Source organism: Notamacropus eugenii, chromosome 5, assembly GCF_028372415.1.
Source record: "Notamacropus eugenii isolate mMacEug1 chromosome 5, mMacEug1.pri_v2, whole genome shotgun sequence".
Classification (NCBI taxonomy): Eukaryota; Metazoa; Chordata; class Mammalia; order Diprotodontia; family Macropodidae; genus Notamacropus; species Notamacropus eugenii.
Window position 1 is genome coordinate 34,839,925 of NC_092876.1, and position 17,142 is coordinate 34,857,066.

The 17,142-nt window shown below is 50.0% G+C and overlaps 1 protein-coding gene across 5 annotated transcripts; it reads right to left on the minus strand.

Annotated features, from left to right (window-relative positions):
* Positions 1-12,332: 12,332 nt before the first annotated feature.
* Positions 12,333-15,433, minus strand: AURKAIP1 (aurora kinase A interacting protein 1). Of its 5 annotated transcripts, none has more exons than XM_072608499.1 (4): positions 15,267-15,433; positions 13,945-14,035; positions 12,956-13,407; positions 12,333-12,493 (listed from the first exon to the last, which is right to left on the minus strand). In XM_072608499.1, exons 2-4 carry the CDS (start codon positions 13,994-13,996, stop codon positions 12,392-12,394), a joined length of 606 nt encoding a protein of 201 aa, XP_072464600.1. In that variant the 5' UTR covers positions 13,997-14,035; positions 15,267-15,433; the 3' UTR covers positions 12,333-12,391. The 5 variants fall into 5 exon arrangements, with proteins under 5 accessions (XP_072464600.1, XP_072464601.1, XP_072464604.1 ...); XM_072608500.1 differs by having other exon boundaries at positions 15,176-15,285; XM_072608503.1 differs by having other exon boundaries at positions 15,252-15,284.
* Between the last annotated feature and the right edge of the window lie 1,709 nt (positions 15,434-17,142).

The following is a 17,142-nucleotide window of genomic DNA, read 5'->3' on the forward strand; positions in this document are numbered from 1 at the left end:
CTCTGATGTCCCTTTCAGTTCTGAGACTTTCAAATTCTGTGAAGCCTCTTCTGGAAGCACTCTAGATCTCAGGACTAGGAGGAAGAAGAAGAGGAAAACCATGGGCCAGAGAATCTCTTGGGATCCTCTGCCCTCCCTCCAAATCCGTGTCTTTGAACTTCCCTACCCCCTCCCACCATGACCCATTTCTCAGATGGTACAACTAAGGCAGGTGAGACTTGAGGGTTTTGTCCGGATCTGTTCAGGCTCACCAAGGGCTGAGAGTGTTCAGAGGTCCTCAATGAGATCCAGACCCTAGAGGACAGTCAAAGAAGTCTGGCCTAACTCCTCCCTATCCACCTAGAGTTTTCATGGAGGCTGTTCCCCATCCCCTCAGGAAAGAGTCCTAGATCAGACACACACCCAAAACTTCTCTGCAGGGCTCCCACTCTGCCCAGGGACTTGGAAGACCCTCTTAACTCCTGACCTCTAACCCTTCCTGACAGAAGAGGGGGACTTGATGACAGAACAGGGAGCTAGGTGGTTCAGTAGAAAGAGAGCTGGGCTCAGAGTCAGGAAAGTCTGAGTTCAAATCCAGCTGCAGACACTAACTATGTGACCCTGGGTAAGTCACTTAACCCTGCTTGCCTCAGTTTCCTCATCTGTAAAATGAGCTGGAGAGGAAAATGGCAAACCACTCCAGGATCTTTATCAAGAAAATCTCAAACAGGGTCACAGAAAATTGGCATGATTGAAACAACAGAACAATAACAATCCATAGAACTCTACTGTTAACAATTTTTGAAGGAGCTTGCCCCCAATCTGCTGTCTCCAGCCCTTTCTCAATCAGTGGTAATTACAATCCCTACCAGGCAGAGCTGCTCAAAGAGATCTGGGAAAAAAAAGCCACAGACATACACACACACTAAGAATAGAGATAGGGGGATTATTCATTAGAAGTGTTTGTTGGCCAGATGAGACTCTGGGAAGCTGCTAAGGAGACGCCTGGCTTTGAAAACCCAGAGGTTGGTGCTTCTCTCTCTGGTAACTATGTATGTATGTAATGGTCAGACAGGTGGATCTGTCTGTTGATCTGTGATGTGTGTATTGCTTATGGTCAGACAGTTAGAAGCCCTGTCTGTTGGTCTTTATTTCTCTGCTGGCAAATGTAATTAAAGTAGATTGTTGACCCCTCAAAAAAAAGAGCAGAGATAGAGAGAGATATAAACAGGGATAAACAAAGAGAGAACAGAGAAAGAGAAAAATGAAAAATCTCAGGGAAAGCCTGAGACAGAAATCAGAGACCAAGAGATAAAAAACAGAGAGAAACAAATAGGGAAAGGCAAAGAGAAGACTGAGAGAGGGAGAGAGATCAGAGGCAGAGAGACATAGAAATCAGGGACAGGTAGAGTGGGGGGAAGAGATCAGAGGTACAAACGGGGGAGATAATTTACTGTGGCCATAGTGGGGCCCCTTAGAGATAAAAATAGGGTGAGCAATCCCTTCCCAGTGTCCTAATTGCTTTCAAGAATTCCAACCCATCATTCTCAGCTTCAAACAGCTCCTATCCCTACTTCTTGCCTCACCACTGCTACCACCTATAATCTTAGACAAATTTAGTGGCTCAGGGCTACACCAGGGCTGGGAGGGGGCTCTGTGGAAATATGGTTCTGTGGGTGGCCTGTAACTGGGGGCTTGAAGGGGAGAAACAAGGAATGAACATCTCCCATCTTGGCCTTTCTCAATAGGAAAACCCACACCCTAAGGTAGCCCTCTCTCACTGGGGGCTCTGGAATAACAAGTACCAAGCCCTCCCCTCACATGGGGGAGCTCCTGAAGGCCAGCACCAAGCCCTTCCCTCACATGGGGGCTCCTGATGGCCAACACCAAGCCCTCCCTTCAGATTGGAGGGGAAGCTTCCCCAAAGATAGGGCAAAGTCATGAACCCTTCTCAGACTGGACGTTCCTTTCAGGGCTGTGGCTCCCCTTCAAAGCAAGGACTTTCCAAGAGCAAGGAACCATGTGTTTCCCCCTCAGATCAGGGGGTATTGGGGGCCAAATGGCCTCCTGAGTGAGAGACGTATATTCACCACAGCCCTATAAGTATGTAATCTAGTCCCTTTGGCCATTTACACTTGTGTTTGTACTAGACAAGAAAGGGATCCTTATAATAGGGCACGTGGGGGGAAATGAAGAAATTCAATTCAGTTCCTATTTACAAGGTTCTTACTATGTACCAGACACTGCTAAGTCCTAAGAACCCATAGACAAAAACAGAACAGTGGAGCTATTAGGGAGAAAAACATCCCAAAAAGTAATCTAAATACCAAATAAAAACTTAGTCATCTGGGCAGGGGGGAGCATTGGCAGCTGGGGCGGGGGAGGGGGGAGGGGGGGAAATGGGTGGAATCTGCAAGACTAAATCACTTCTGGAGGACTGCTGGTGAAACACGCTACCTACCTCCTGACAAAGAATTGATAGACCCAAGATGGAGAATGACTCATTTTTTGGACATTGCTAATGCTGGAATTTGTTGTGTTTGATCAAGCAGATTTGTTATGAGTCTTGTTTTTCAAGTTTTCATTGGAGGAAGATGGGTGAAAAGGGAAGGAAAAATATTTTTGTTCATTAAAAAAAATGGGGGACCTGCTTCACCCAAGGAGCTGGGGACTTTGGAGAGAGTAGGAGCAGGCCCATCCTCTCCTGTGACTTACCTGGATGGAGAGAGGGGGTGAGCAGTGTAGACCCAGCACTAAGAAGTGGCTTCTGTCTCCTAGCTCAGTCTCCAGGGCGTAAGTCTGGGATTGGGGAAGCGAGTTGAGGGCCACAGAAGATGGGATCTGAGGAGCCTTGAGGCTGGGGTGCCAGGGTCATTGAGGCCACTCGGTGCAGCTGGTGTAGGGTTTTTCTGTCTGTCCTGTGTTTGTATCCATAGCATTTTGGGTGTCTGGGTCCTCCTGACAACATCAAGCTGTGTGTTTGTGTCTTGGTCTGTGCACACATGCCACTGTGTGTCTGTTTCGCTAGGCACACACTGCATCTGACTGAGTCTGCCTTGACTTCTTTGGGCTTATCCTGAGCCAAATCCCAAGAAGAGACATCCAGCAGCTTGTCCTCGCTGCCGGATATCTCCAGTCTAGGGAAATGTACCAAGCATCCGATTGCTTCATCTCCCCCAGAGAGTGAGCTACTGCTGTGGCCCAGACTTTTGGGACATGGAAATATCTGGGAAAGTTGCACCAGTATGCAAAAGGAAAACAGGAGCCTTGGGCCCCTTCCATACAAAGGCCTCCTCTGCATGAAGCCAGGCTAAACTCCCCCATTTCTTAGGTTTCATGAAGACACCGAAAGGTAGATTCTTTCTCATCAACTTGGGCCACCCTGAGACCTTAAGAGTTCCCACTCTTCTGCACCCCACTCCAGCAAATTTGAGGTACATACGTAACCCTCAGGCCCACTCCACCCTGTAACTACAAAGCAGGGCATATGTAGCTACCCCACGGCTACCATGCAATTAGTGGCCAGTCGCCATGAGACTCTGCTTGGTCAGACTTGGGGCTCCTTAGCAGCTGGTGGTGTGGGGCCCTGACCACAGGGAGGAGCTGGCCTGAGGCCACATGGCTCCCTGGGGACACAGGCCAGCTCCTCATTCTCTGCTTTGTGGATTATTGACAGCAGCCAGTTACCCACTCCCAAACCCCTTGGCATTGTCCAGTTGGCAGCAAAGAGGGGGTCCACTTTCAGAGAAGCCGGCACCATCTGAGGTAAGGAAAGGAAGGCAAGGCCAAGGTGGAAATGATGTTAGACTGTATCCACCTGCTGGTTGGGTCTAGTTCTTGTATCTGCAGGTTCCCATAGAGACAGCAGCGTTATCATTCAGCCATATCTGATTTCATGCCTCCATTTGGGGTTTTCTTGGTAGAGACACTGCAGTAGTTTGCCATTTCCTTCTCCAACTCGTTTTACAGATGAGGAAACAAGGCAAAGCGAGTCACTCAGCTAGGAAGTGTCTGAGGGCAGATTTGAACTCATGAAGATGAGTCTTCCTGATGTACACTATGGGGCCACCTAGCTGCCCCAAGACAGCAGAGAGAGGCCATGACTGCTCTGGGCTTTCATAGGGTCCTAGGTCTATGGTCTACCTTCTAGGCCACCTGGCCAATGCCTCATCTTCCTGGACTGGGCCTTTCACCTTCATCCCTGCTCACCCTCTTGCTGTGGCCTTATTGCAACTCATCCTTCCCTTACTCAAAACCTCCAAGATCCCCATTGGTTCAAGAAATTAAAATTACACAGCACAGAACACTGGCTGGAGGCATTTTTGGATCCATTTCTGAGAGGTCAGATCTGTTCATGGGCTCCCCCTTCTAGTACAGCAAGGCTGAAAAACGTCAGTTTGCTCCTCCTAAATCCTGCCAGTTCTCTTCCTGGAGGCTGGTTCTTTACAGGGATGGACAGAGGTCATACACTCCAGCTCCTTGCTCCTTCAGTACAAGCACACTAAATGTCCTTTAGGGGGTGTACGTCAAGACCAGGCCCCCAAAGTCTGCTTCAAGTCATAATCAGACTCCATAGCTGGGAGGTATCTTCTTTTAGGCCACATTTCCTGGCCTCTTACAGAGACTTCCCCATCCCAAATGGCCAAGATCTCCTTGTCTCTGCCTGGAGGCAAGCCTTCGACCTCCCTCCCACCCCATTCTCTTGCCTCTGAACTAGGCTCCCAGATATACCTTCTTGTGCTCTTGCTTCCCAGGCTCTGGGTTTCTGAAGATTTGCCGCAGTCTGGAACCTGGAAGGATGCCCTTGTCTTCTCTTCCCTCACCCCTATCCACTGATAATCTGTTTGGATTCTTTCTCCAGTGGTTGGCATCATCCCAACCCCTTTCACTTTCTATATTCCATTAATTTTCTTGTTTCAGTCATGTCCAACTCTTTGTGACGCCTTTTCTTGGCAGAGATGCTGGAGCGATTTGCCATTTCCTTTTCTAGCTCATTTTACAGAAGAGGAAACTGAGGCAAACAGGGTTAAATGACCTGCCCAGAGTCACATAGCTAGTAAGTATCTGAGGCTGTATTTGAACTCAGGTTTTCTTGACTGAGCCCAGCACTCTATTCACTGAGCCACCTAGCTAACCTTTCCATTAATAATAAATCCCAGATCACTGAAGAATAAACCACCTCTCCTTAAGGCCAGCAATCTCCTTCCTCATTCCCACCTACTCAACATTCTCCCTCTGGATCCCCTGTTTTAATTCATATCTGCTGGCCCCTTCCCCATGCCCTCTAGAATACTTATTCCATAAATAACAGATTTCTTCTCACTGGGCCTCCTCGTTGCTCCTTCCAAAGGCACTCCCCTTATCACATTGCGCCCTGGCCACCCTTTCCAGCGCTAGTTACACTTTCTTTCATTCTCTTGATTTAGTGACTGAGGTGACAGTCAGAGGACAACTTGCTGCTCATCGCCACTCCCAGACTCTCCCTTTACTACTATCATCCAGAAGCCTCTCTTCCTGTGAGGTCCACACTCTTCCCATTCATCACACAGTCCAGATCCTTGTGGCCATTATCCATAGGCTCTCACGATACTGAACTTTCTTCCTCAGCGCACTTGGTATCTGGCTCATAGTCTTAAGAATTCAATAAAAAAGTTGGTGCTCCCTCAAATATCCTAACTTCTTGATTCTTTCTACTCCACTAAAAATAACAAACAAAAGAGGTGAACGAATTTCCTTTTCTCCCCTTCTCTCCATCTCCCGTTACTCTAATATCACCTCCCCACTCATTCTTCCTTCACTCCAGTATCTGAAGAAATACCCTTCTCCTTGCCAAAGCCAAGCCCCCTACATGTCCCCTTGATACAATCCCCTCCTGTCTTCTTCCTCAGGCTGCCTCTCCTGTCACCCCCACTCTCTCCAATCCAATATCTCCCTATCTCTTGGTTTCTTCTCTGCTGACTCCAAACATACACGTCTCTCCTGTCCTCAAAAACCCCTAATTCCTCTCATCCCGCTGTTGTCCTATATCTTTCCCCTCCTCACATAAATTTCTAACAGCTGTCTGCATCTCCCTTCTCATTCTTCTAACCCTCTGCCTTCTGACTTCAGACCTCACTGTTCAATTGAAATTGCTGGCTTTAAAGTTACCAACAATATCTTAATTGCTAAATCCAATGGCTTTTTCCTAGATTCCTCATTCTTCCTGACTTCTCTGCGGCCTTTGGCTCTGAGTCACCTTCTCCCTCTTTGGGTTTTTGGGACACTGATATTGTCCTCTCCTGGTGCTCCTCCTACCTGTCTGACCTTCTCTCCTTTGATGAATTTTCATCCATTTCAAGCCTACTAACCATGCATGTCTCCTGAGGCTTTATTCTGGGTCCTCTTCTCTCTCTACACCTTTCTTTGCAGTGACCTTATCGCTGAGTTCAGTTATCAGTGAGCTTAATAATCTCTATGCTGATGGTTTCCAGATCTATATATCCAGCCCTATTCTCTCTCCTCAGCACCAGTTCTTAATCAACAACTACCTTTTGGATATTTTGACTGGGATGGTCAATTCAACATTTCCGAAATAGAACTCATCATCTCCCCCCTTCCAACCAATTCTTTCCTTTCAGAACTTTTCTATTTCTGGCAAATATTATTCCTACCTCCACAATATTCTATATATACTCCCTTCTCCTATTCACAGTCACCTGTCCAGTCCAGGGCCTCATCATCACTTAAAATAACTTTTTTTCATTAAGTTTTATCTTATTTTCAGATTTCCATTTTTTTCTTTCCACCCTTCACTGGGAGAAAAAGCCCAACCCTGTTAACACCTCTCTTACTAACATATACGGTCAAGTAAACCAAATTCTCAAATTGGCCATTTAAAAAAAATCTCAATCTGCACTCTGAGTCCATCACTTCTTTATCAGGATGTGGTGGTGTGTTTCATCATAATTCCTCAAAGTTGTGGTTGGTCATTGTATTCAGATGTGTTTGTCCTTGTAATCTCTTTTATAGAAATTGTTTTCCCTTGTTCCTCATGAATGCACTATTTCAATAGCCTCCTGGTGAGTCCTACTCCCCCGAGTTTCCCCACTCGTCCATCCTCTAATCGGCCGGCACAGTGACCTTTCTAAAGAACAGGTCTGACCATGTCACACCCTTACTCAATATAAAGTCCTGGGTTTGACACTTTAAGTTCTTCCCAACCTAGAACCTTCCACCTTTCCCAGACTTCTTACACGTTACTCTCCCTGCCCTCCAATTATATCTACAAATTAGACTTACCTGAAGTTTATCACACAAGTTATTGCATCTCCCATCACCAAACCTTTGCACTGGCTGTTCCCCATATAGTCCTTCCTCTCAGTTGTGAAAGGAAGTATGGCATGGTGGATAGGGCACTGGACTTGGACTTAGGAAGACCTGGGTTCAAATCCTAACTCAGATACTTACTTGCTGTGTGACCTTGGGCAAGTCACATCTCCAGGACAGGTTTCAGGTTCCTCATCTGTAGAATGAGAGGGTTGTCCTTGGTAGACCCCAAGGCTCCTCCCAGCTCTAAATCTAGGAACCTAAGAACCTTTCCAAATTCTTCTCTTTCTTCAAGACCTGGTTTAGATCCCACCTCTTCTAAAGCCTGTCCTCGTCCTTCCCCTGAATATTTTCTCTCTCCCAACAGTTCCCTATTTATTCTTTGTTTCTGTTCATCATTCTTTGTATTTATAGGTGTAGTTTTCATTTACCGCCCCCCTTCCAAATACAACGCAAGGTCCTTGACGGCAAAGTTTTTGTCCATTTTCTATTTCCTCAGCACCTGGCAGAGGGACTTGTGCACATTAGATGCTTAACAAATGATTACTGAACTAAATTGTGTCTTCTGACTTCAGATCCAGAGTTGGCTTGAGAAAATGATGGTAATACCAATAGCTAACATTTATAAAGTACTTATTATGTGCCATGTACTGTGCTAAGCACTTTACAAATATTATCTTATTCGATCTTACAACAAGCCTGGGCGGTAATTATTATCCCCATTTTACAATTGAGGAAACTGAGGCAGGCAGAGGTTAAATGATTTGCCAGAGTTAGACAGCTATCAGTGTCAGGTAGAATTTGAATTCAGGTTTTCCTGACTCCAGGTCCCATGCTCTATACACTGCACCCCCTAGCTGCCCCCAAGACCATTGCCTCTGGAATCTGAGGACCTACCATCGACACATATCTATGTGATCCTCCTGAGTCTTCAGGTCCTTCATCTGTAAAATGAGAAGGGGTAGGGGCAGCTACGTGGTGCAGTGGATAGAACACTCTAGCTGTGTGACCCTGGGCAAGTCACTTAACCCCAATTGCCTTGTCAAAAAAAAAAAAGGGGTCCTATGAATATATACTTCAAGTTAAAACAGGTAAGAATACTTATTTTTGTTTTGAAACAGTGGTGGTTGTTTTTTTTCTCCTGGTTTAGTTCTGTGGTTTCTTTGGTTAAAGGAATTCAAGTGAAGAGGCTCCGTCCACCAACACAGATGAACCTTTGCCTGCTCTGTGCCTTAAAGAGCTCCTTGGATCACTGAGATTGGGCAGGATCACACACCCATGGAATGACTGAGATAGAATTTGAACTCAGGTCTTCCTGACTCATAGGCTACCCCCTGTTTCTAGTGAGGTACACCCAAAACCACAGACCCATCAGAATGTGAGCTTTTTGAGGATCTGGCCTATTATTATGTCCAGCCAGAAGCACATAGTCAGTGCTTTAACATGCTTCCTATTCATTCATCCACCTATGCATTCATTTATTTGGCTAAAGATTCAATATCTTTGTCCTGACCTGTATTTCATCCCTGGAGCCAGAGGACTCCGGAGGAGAGAGTGAGGCTCAAGACTTGGCACAGCAGCCCTGCCTCACTGTAACCAAGTTCACTTGCATGCCATGGCACCACCTCCCTGATGTCATGGTTTTCTTAGAGAACTATGGACAAACTACAACAATAAAGATTTGAAGTTACTGTTAAAAAGGATCGTCACCAAGTCCCATTAAGGGGATGACTATGCCATGTTTGCTAAGAACAGGGGAAGGTTGGACGGGTCATGCTTCTGTATGGTGAAAATCTAAATAGAGAGCCTGTGAATTAGAAGGTGGTCATCCCCAGTGAATGGTCTCATGGAAGGATTCATATGGAGCCCCTTTAAGCAGCATGTATGCCCTAAAGGCAGATGCCAGCAGAAGACTTTTTGGGACCTAAAGAGAGCAGTGATGAGAAAGAAAACCTCTCTATTATGGGATGCTGTGGATAACCGTCATTCCCTTGCTGGGAACTTGATGTGCTCCAATGACTTCAGAGCTGGTGGGGGCTCAGAGGTCTGGCCAAAGTATACCTAAAAGGGAACTTCCTCTGAATATCCAGGACAAGAAAAGTTCAGGCTGCAGTCTTAGAGCCCTACAAAGGGAGCCCATCCCCCTCTTGGAGAGCTTTGATATTAGAAAGCTTCAATTTGCCCCTTTGCCACTCTCCCCTTTGCTCCTGATTCTGCCCACGTGTTGCGCAGATCAAGGATCATCCTTCTTCCTCATAAAATACTTAAGGATGGTTGACCTGCTCCACAATGCCACAGTGGGTTCGCTTCTAAGTGAATGTCTCTCCCACTTCTGACATTCTGTATAACACCCAAGTCCCTGATACACTCTCTTCAAGTGGGGGAGTCTGATTGGGGCCCCTGGACCCTGGTGCGATGGCCTTGGAAGATTAGGATGGGGCTTTGCCTTCATTGGCATTCCCACCTACTGCCAGCTCTTCATGGTAAGGTCCAGATGGATGAAGGATGCAGGTCTACTGCCACCTTGTGACACCTATGAGGAAACAGCCTATGAAGTCAAGGGCCTTCTTCTCTTCTGTTCCAAACCTGCAGCCTTCCTACTCTCAGAAAATTCCCAGCCCCAAGAGTAGCCAGCCTGGACATGGAGAGTGACCGAGAATGTACCACCTCACAAGACAGCTTGCTGAAGCTGTTGGATGTGGCCAATGTGATTCTTTCTGTCCAACTGGTTCCTGCTCAGATTAATGGACTAAACAGCACAGCCAGGTAACCTGGGCTCTAGTCTTGCCTCTGATGTGCTAGCTGACCAGAGAGGTCACTCCACGTTGGTCGTGAGAGCCAGGTATGATTCTGCAGAGATCATAGGAGCCAGGGAATGGAAGGTATATTCCTAATGCCCATATTTGATTTAAGAGGACAGTGGGACCTGTATCTCCCCCCACACTTCTACTCCTCAGCACATCAATACCAGGTATCCTTTGCTGGGTGTCTGTGTCTAACAAGTCATCAATTCAATAGGGAAGACCTCATGAGCCCCCAGGAAGAAAGATCCAACTTTTATCAACTGTTTCTCTATTAATAATCTCCTTTCTTAGACAGATGACTTAAACCCCTAGCACTCCCAATATCAGGGAAGGGTAGATTTTGGCCTTTCCAAGGGTTTACTGTTAAACTGTAGGGTTGTCAGGGGCCATCCATTAGACTGTGAGGTTCTTGAGAACAAGGATTCTTTGTGCCTGGAAGGTGCTTAATAAACATTAGTTGACTCAGGGCTAATTGACTGACCAGGTTGAAGGCACAGTACAACGTTCTTATTTTAGAATACTGGAGGTGATCACTTATTTTCAGTGCCATATACTTATCACCAAAGCTGTCAACAGGAATGAGAGTGACCAGCAGGAGACATCTGTGCATCTACTCATGCTGCGGTTTTTGGGGTTGCTCAGTTCTGATGCCTCATGACCCCATTTGGGGTTTTCTTGGCAGAGATACTTGAGTGCTTTGCCATTGTCTTTTCCAGTTCATATTACACAGGAGGAAACCAAGGTAAACAGGGTAAAGTGACTTGTCCAGGGGCACACAGCTAGTAAGGGTCTGAGGCTGCATTTGAACTCAGAATGAGGAATCCTTCTGACTTCAGGCTGCCCTATCGTGCTATGATAGGGGACTGAGTTAGGAGACAGAAGTTCAGGTGGCAGTCCCCTCTGTTCATCAGAAAACCACTAGGAATCCACAATTAAGAGTTAAGAAGTGAAACCTTCTATCCAACCAGTATTCCCTGGTCAGTCACCACGACTCCAGCCTGCAAGTCTCTCAAGCAGGTTGAAGATGTTGAGGAATCTGGGGAACATCAGTCTCTCTGCTGCTGTGACTGCATCCTAGGTAGAGTTAGAGGGCAGCTCTGTGAAGAAAACCACCTAGTCCTAGGGGTTAGGAGTTCATCACTGGAATTATTAGAAGAGAATCTAAGGACACTAATGGAGCCTGAATGTCCAGAGGATGATGAAGGACCTTGAGTTGATGTCCTAGGAGGTTTAGTGGAAGAAGACTCGGGAGATATGAGGAAAAATTTAAATTTAAGGAAAAAAGTTCATTTTGAATGAGTGTCCAAAAGCGGAACAGCAGTCTCAGGACTTCCTCCTCGAAGGCCAAGAAGTGAAGACAGGAGGCCCACTTGGCAGGTGGGTCACAGCGAAGGTGTCCTTAGGATACACATTGGACTGATGGATGTGGATTCCCGTCAGCCCTCAAATGCTCTGATTTTATGAATGAGAGTCCTAGCTCACCATAAAAGTGAGGTTGGAGTAGATCAAACATGTGACCCACAACATTCCAGAGAGGGGCAGATCCAGATTCAAATGTAAATGGAAAACAGTTAACAAAGTAAACAAACATAATAAAATATAGCTAACACTGGATTTTAAAAGTAAGCCACTATGCAGTCTTCAGGGATCCCTATGTATGGGGTAGTGGCAAAACCTGGAAAAGCCCCACTTAGTGACCCAGACAGCTCTCTGAGATTTTAAGTTCCCTATGGAAATGTTTGGCATGACTGTGTGTGTGTGTGTGTGTGTGTGTGTGTGTGTGTGTGTGTGTGTGTGTGTGTGTGTGTGTGCGTGTGTGAGATGGAGGGGAGGAGGAAGGAAGGAAAGATTTCAGTTGCCAATGAGAAGGCAATCTGCACTCTAAATGGAACTTTCATGCCTGGAGTTCCTGCAGAACTGAACCAAACCTCCCCTCCCCAATCCTTACACTACCTCTGTCTTGGAGGCTGGGGATGAGGACAACGCTTTATAAAAGAAGTGACCGTGAGTGTGAATGGCCCCACCCCACTGCTGCAGCCATGTCATCCCCTCTTCCCTAAGACCCTGGCCAGTCCTCAGCTAGGGGCCCTCCAGGGACACATCAAGGCCTAACCACTGAGCCCTGTGACCCAGCCAGCTTCCCAGAATCCTGGGGTTTCCTCACACTCCCTGGCCCACCCAACTCCAGGAAGCCCTTCTCCCCTCACTGCCCCAGGAAAAAAGGATGTAGGCTCTGGGCAGAGGTGTGGGCACTGTTTCTATAACATTTATTAAAATGCTGTCACAGACACCCCCAGGGGGGCTCAGGTGCTCTTCACATAGATCTTGGGGGTCTGCCAGCCCTCAGGAGTTTGCTTCAAGCCTGCTTTCTTCCATAAACGCTTCAGGTCCTTCTCAAACCTGATCTGTGAGGGGCAGAAAGAGGACAGAAGGGTGACTGAGGGCAAAGTTGCGGTACCTGGCCACCAAACCCACACAAAACCTCCTGCTGTCCCGGAACCCCAGAGGAAACCAGCAGGAAGCTGCAGGCAGGCTCCCTCAGACTGCGTTAGGGCTGGTCTTCCCACTGACCTCAGACACTAGTCCAGGAGTGGGAAGGCCGATCCTCCAGGGGCATCGCCAGGAGAGGTCGCCAGGGCAACGGAGGCAGAAACAGACCCCAGTAGTGCTGGTAAAGGGCCTTTGAGATCACCTAATCTGAAATTTCTGCTTTACAGATGGGGAAAGTGAGGCCCAGCCACATGGCCAAGGCCATGCTCAGCGCTGAACTCAACTATGGGTACACTCAACACCAGAGTTTTTCCACATGGGCCAGGGCACAATTCAGTCCACAGAGGATGAGGTCTGGGGAGGGGTCTAGGGCTCACCTGCTTCCGCTTCCTTCTCCCTTCTCGGATCTTCCGCCGCAAGAACCTGGTCCTCTTCACCAGCTTGCGATACTTGTGGTGGTTCATCTTCCGCCGGCGGATCTTCAGCACATTCTTGCAGTGCATTGTGGGGGCCACTTGGGAGCCTCCTTCTCCCAGCTCCTCCCCATCCTTGGCCTCACTTGGAGGACAGTCATAGAGCAAGGTCAGGCTCACTGTTCCAGGTCTGGTGGCCTCAGGCTTGGGGAGCAAGAATCGAACGGTGAGCCAGCTCTCCAGGGGGCTGATGGACATCTTCCTGGGAACCAGCATCTCCTCCAGCTCTGGATCCCTCTGTGCCTGAGGCTGAGGAGTTGGCCCACTCCTGTCTGCTGGCCAGGTACCATAACAGCAATGATTGGCCACAAAGACTGGAGAGGGCAATGCAGGGCCTGGCCTTGACAAACGTCTGCCTGCAAGGAAGGAGAGCCAGTGACTATGGAAAGGAAGACCAGGCCCCGAGCAGCAAGTGGGGGATCATGGGCTACTTTCAAAAGGCCTGTGTGGGCCTCTACTCAGCCAGGGGCACATTCTGCAGTGACTGTCTAGGGGGTCTGCCCACTGCTCGGTGATCTTACATGACCTTACATGTACAAGGCAGATTTGTCCCAAGCCTCCAGGCCCAGGCTGGAAAGGAGAGATAAGCTTAGGGGCGGGGAGGGTGGGGCTGGCACACAACTGGCCCTCCCATGAGTTCATCTTTCTGGAGCACATAATGCAGAGTGAAACCTTCCACAGAGATGGTCCCCAAGGTCAAGCCATAGCAACATGGAATAGTTAAGAGCAGCCTTCTCCTGCCTCCCTCCACCCACAGGCCATCCAAGCTGACCAGAGGGTCTCTCATTGGCCTGGGAGGGGCAGACCCAATGCACAGACTCAGGAGGCATGAGGCATCACCTACAATCCCAGTCCAGGGGTAGCCTGAGCCCATCCACAAAACAGGCTCTTACCTGCCCAGGGCACAGCCCTAGATAGCTGAGAGGTCACTCGAGCTAGAAACATGGTGTTGGGTTTGTCCTTCTAAGGGGAGACTCAGGAGGGCTGCAAAACAAGGATCTAATCATTCATCAAACCTTGATTAAGGTGCCCTGGGTAACTTCACAAAGCACTGACAGGAGGGGGACACCTCGGGGGTTAGGCAGATAAGACTCGGACCCTAATCATAAAGATCTAGGATCCTGGGGGAACACAAGGCAAACAGGGGTAGCCTCCATCTACACTGCCCCTTAGGGGGCTTCCCAGACATTATCTCATTCTCTCTATAGACTCCAGGAGCTCTGGGGAGGCCCCAGGTGCCACCGAGGCAGCTCATCCCTGACCAGGAATGCACCCTGCAAGAAAAAGATCACAGGAGGATGCAAGTGGAGCCAGAAGGCCTCAAGTCCTGCCCAACACTCATTCCCTATATGACCTCGTGTCTGAGTCAGTTAATGACTTGGAGCCTTGGTGAGGTGAGGGGTCAGGGGCCCACTCCTCCTCAGGGGGGCGTCCTTGCCAGGACAAGTGTCCCTGGGACAAAAGAGCACCTTCCCCTCAAATTGCGGACCTGGCCCTTGGTCCAGCCCACTCCCCAGAGGGTCTCATCCCCGGGGTCGGCTCTCCTTGCGTCTCACTGACCTCCAGCCTCCTGTGGCCCCTGGTTCTGGGCTCTGGCCTCCTCTACCCAAGTGCAACATCCCCAGCCCCTCCAGCTCACTCTCATTGGGATCAAATCCAGCCTGGGATACTTTGTAGCTGCGTGACCCTGGACAAGTCACGACTGAGTCAGGCACACAGCAGGCGCCCTCTAACGCTTCTAACAGGAATAACAGCGAGGACGAGGATGAGCCGGGACGCTGTGGTCCAGGCTGGGGGGAGGGGCGCCTCCCGGGTCGGTCCCTTCTCCCCTCCCCCACCCCCACCACACCAGGGCTGGTTCCAGCTTCTGCCAGCCCCAGCAGGGGGCCGCGGCCCGCATCTCCAAGCATCCTTCTGGGGTTGATCCCCTGGCTTTCCGGGGTACAAGGCCACCTCCCCCGGGAAGGCTGCGCGGATGGCAGGGGCCCTCACCCTTTTTCTTCTGCCCCCCTCCCCAAATCCCGGCAGGCTGAGGAAGAGGGAGAAGAGGGGCAGGGGAGGGGACCCCTCGGGAATGCCAACGCCCCGCCCCCACAGCCCCCCTCCGCAGGCCGCCCCTCCCACCTCCAGCCCCCGCCTCGCGGTGGTGACCGCCCCCCCCCAACCCCGCAAGAACGCCGCGGAGCTCAGGGAGCCGCACACTCGCCAAACTGACCATCCTGCCGCCTCTTCCAAGGCACTTCCGGGTCCTCGGAGGAAACAGGCCCTTCCCGAGCTGCGGCCCAAAGGTTCCGCGGCGCCAAGGTTCCCGCGAGCCGCGCCGATGGCGCAGTGCCCCCGCGCGGCCGGGCCGGGAGAAACCCAGAACAGAAACCCCGCAGCGCCCCCGCGCGGCCAGGCCTGAGACCGGCGAGGGCCCGAGGCTGCACAGCGCCCCCGCGCGGCCGGGCCGGGAGAAACCCAGAACAGAAACCCCGCAGCGCCCCCGCGCGGCCAGCCCTGAGACCGGCGAGGGCCCGAGGCTGCACAGCGCCCCCGCGCGGAGCTGCCGGAGGCTGGGCTGGAGACTCAGCACAGCGCCCCCTCGCGGCCTGCAGACACGCAACACGAGCTTCCCAGAGCCCAGCTCCCTGGCCCCCAGGCCGGCCAATCAGGACTGAGTGTGCGGACGGGCCCAGAATTCAGTGGCACCCCGAGGTCAGGGGTCAGGTGTGCTCCCTTAATGGCCACAGCCAGGGTCAGTTCTCAGTGTCGAGTCAGTCCAGGGCCAAGGTCAGGGCCCAGTCTAGGGCTGCACTTAAGATCAAGGTTCAGACCGGGGCTGGTTTGGGGGACAGTGCCAGGGTCAGCACTCAGCCTGTGAGCGCAGGGTCTGGCAGCGGGCACTGCCTCAGCCTGGAGCCACGCTGGACACTGGTCTAAGAGGGCAGCAGGGCTTGGTACGGGGTCGGTCATGTTTCAGACCATCTGTGGATGTATCAGGGATCATGCCAAGGTGAAGGCCCAGTTAGCCTGGGTCTGGGGCCACGGTCAGGGACTGGGCTTGGGATTCAGTCTGGACACGGTCTAAGATGGCGGCCACATCCAGTCTGGAGTCAAGGCTTAGGTTCAGGTGGAAGTTCATGACTGGGTATGGTGCAAGGATGGAGGCTCAGGCTATGAGCAGGGTCCAGGGTCAGGGCTCACTGCTGGTCCCAGGGTTAGGGTCGGAGGCTGAACAAGGACCTGAGAGGGTGCACTAGAACAAGGGTAATGTTAATCTGGAAGGAGAGTAGGGACCGGTTTGAATAGCATCCCTAAATCCAGAGGTTGATGGGATACAGGGAGTGATGGGGACCGAGGAACACTAGGGCCTGAGGGCTGAGAGAGTCAGTGAGTAAGGGGGCTAAGGTAAAGATGGAGCCAGGGATTGGAAGGCTCTGGGGAGTGAATGGCTCCACCGAGTGATGGGATTCAGATGGGATTCTTTGGGTGGGTGGGATCAAACGATTGATGTAGGGGATTAATAAGTTGTTACTAACTGGGCCTTAGAGGCAAGGCCCAAAGCTCACCATGACTAGCATAAGGAGCCCCTAGTACAGAGGAGAAAGCCCTGGTCTAGAAACCAGAAGCCCTGAGTCTTCTCTATCACTAGCCCATCACTAACTTCCTATGTGTGCCCCAGTTCCCCCCTCTATATCAGAGGAACAAACCACTCCATTTTCCCTCCTCAGACTTTTTGGGATATGGGGGAAGGAGCGGTCTTGATAAATGATTACCTTTGGAGCTAGGAGAGTGTCACAGGCCTAGCCAGTGTGGTCCTGGGCAGCAAGCCTAGCCTCAATTCAACAACCCCTCAGTGTGGGTCTGTACTCCTAAGGAAATCTAGTGTTAAGGAAAGGAGGCTAGAAAACAGCCGCAGTCTAGAGCTAAACCCCACCCTCTTCCAATGATTATTATGTCAAAATATAGCTTTATTTCACAGTAATTCTATTATCCCCATTTCACAGATGAAGGAACTGAGACAGAAACTGCCCAGAGTTATACAGTTAGTAAAGTGTTTAAGGCAAGACTTGAACTTAGTTCTTCCTGACACCAAATCTAGCATTCTT

Bases quoted from the DNA above. Each gene is read 5' to 3' on its own strand.
- AURKAIP1 (XM_072608499.1), bottom strand. From the start codon at position 13,996: ATGTTTCTAGCTCGAGTGACCTCTCAGCTATCTAGGGCTGTGCCCTGG. The intron at 13,408-13,944 runs GTAAGAGCCTGT...CCTTCCTTGCAG, and splicing joins TAGGGCTGTGCCCTGGGCAG to GCAGACGTTTGTCAAGGCCA. The intron at 12,494-12,955 runs GTGAGCCCTAGA...TGCCCCTCACAG, and splicing joins GGAGAAGGAAGCGGAAGCAG to ATCAGGTTTGAGAAGGACCT.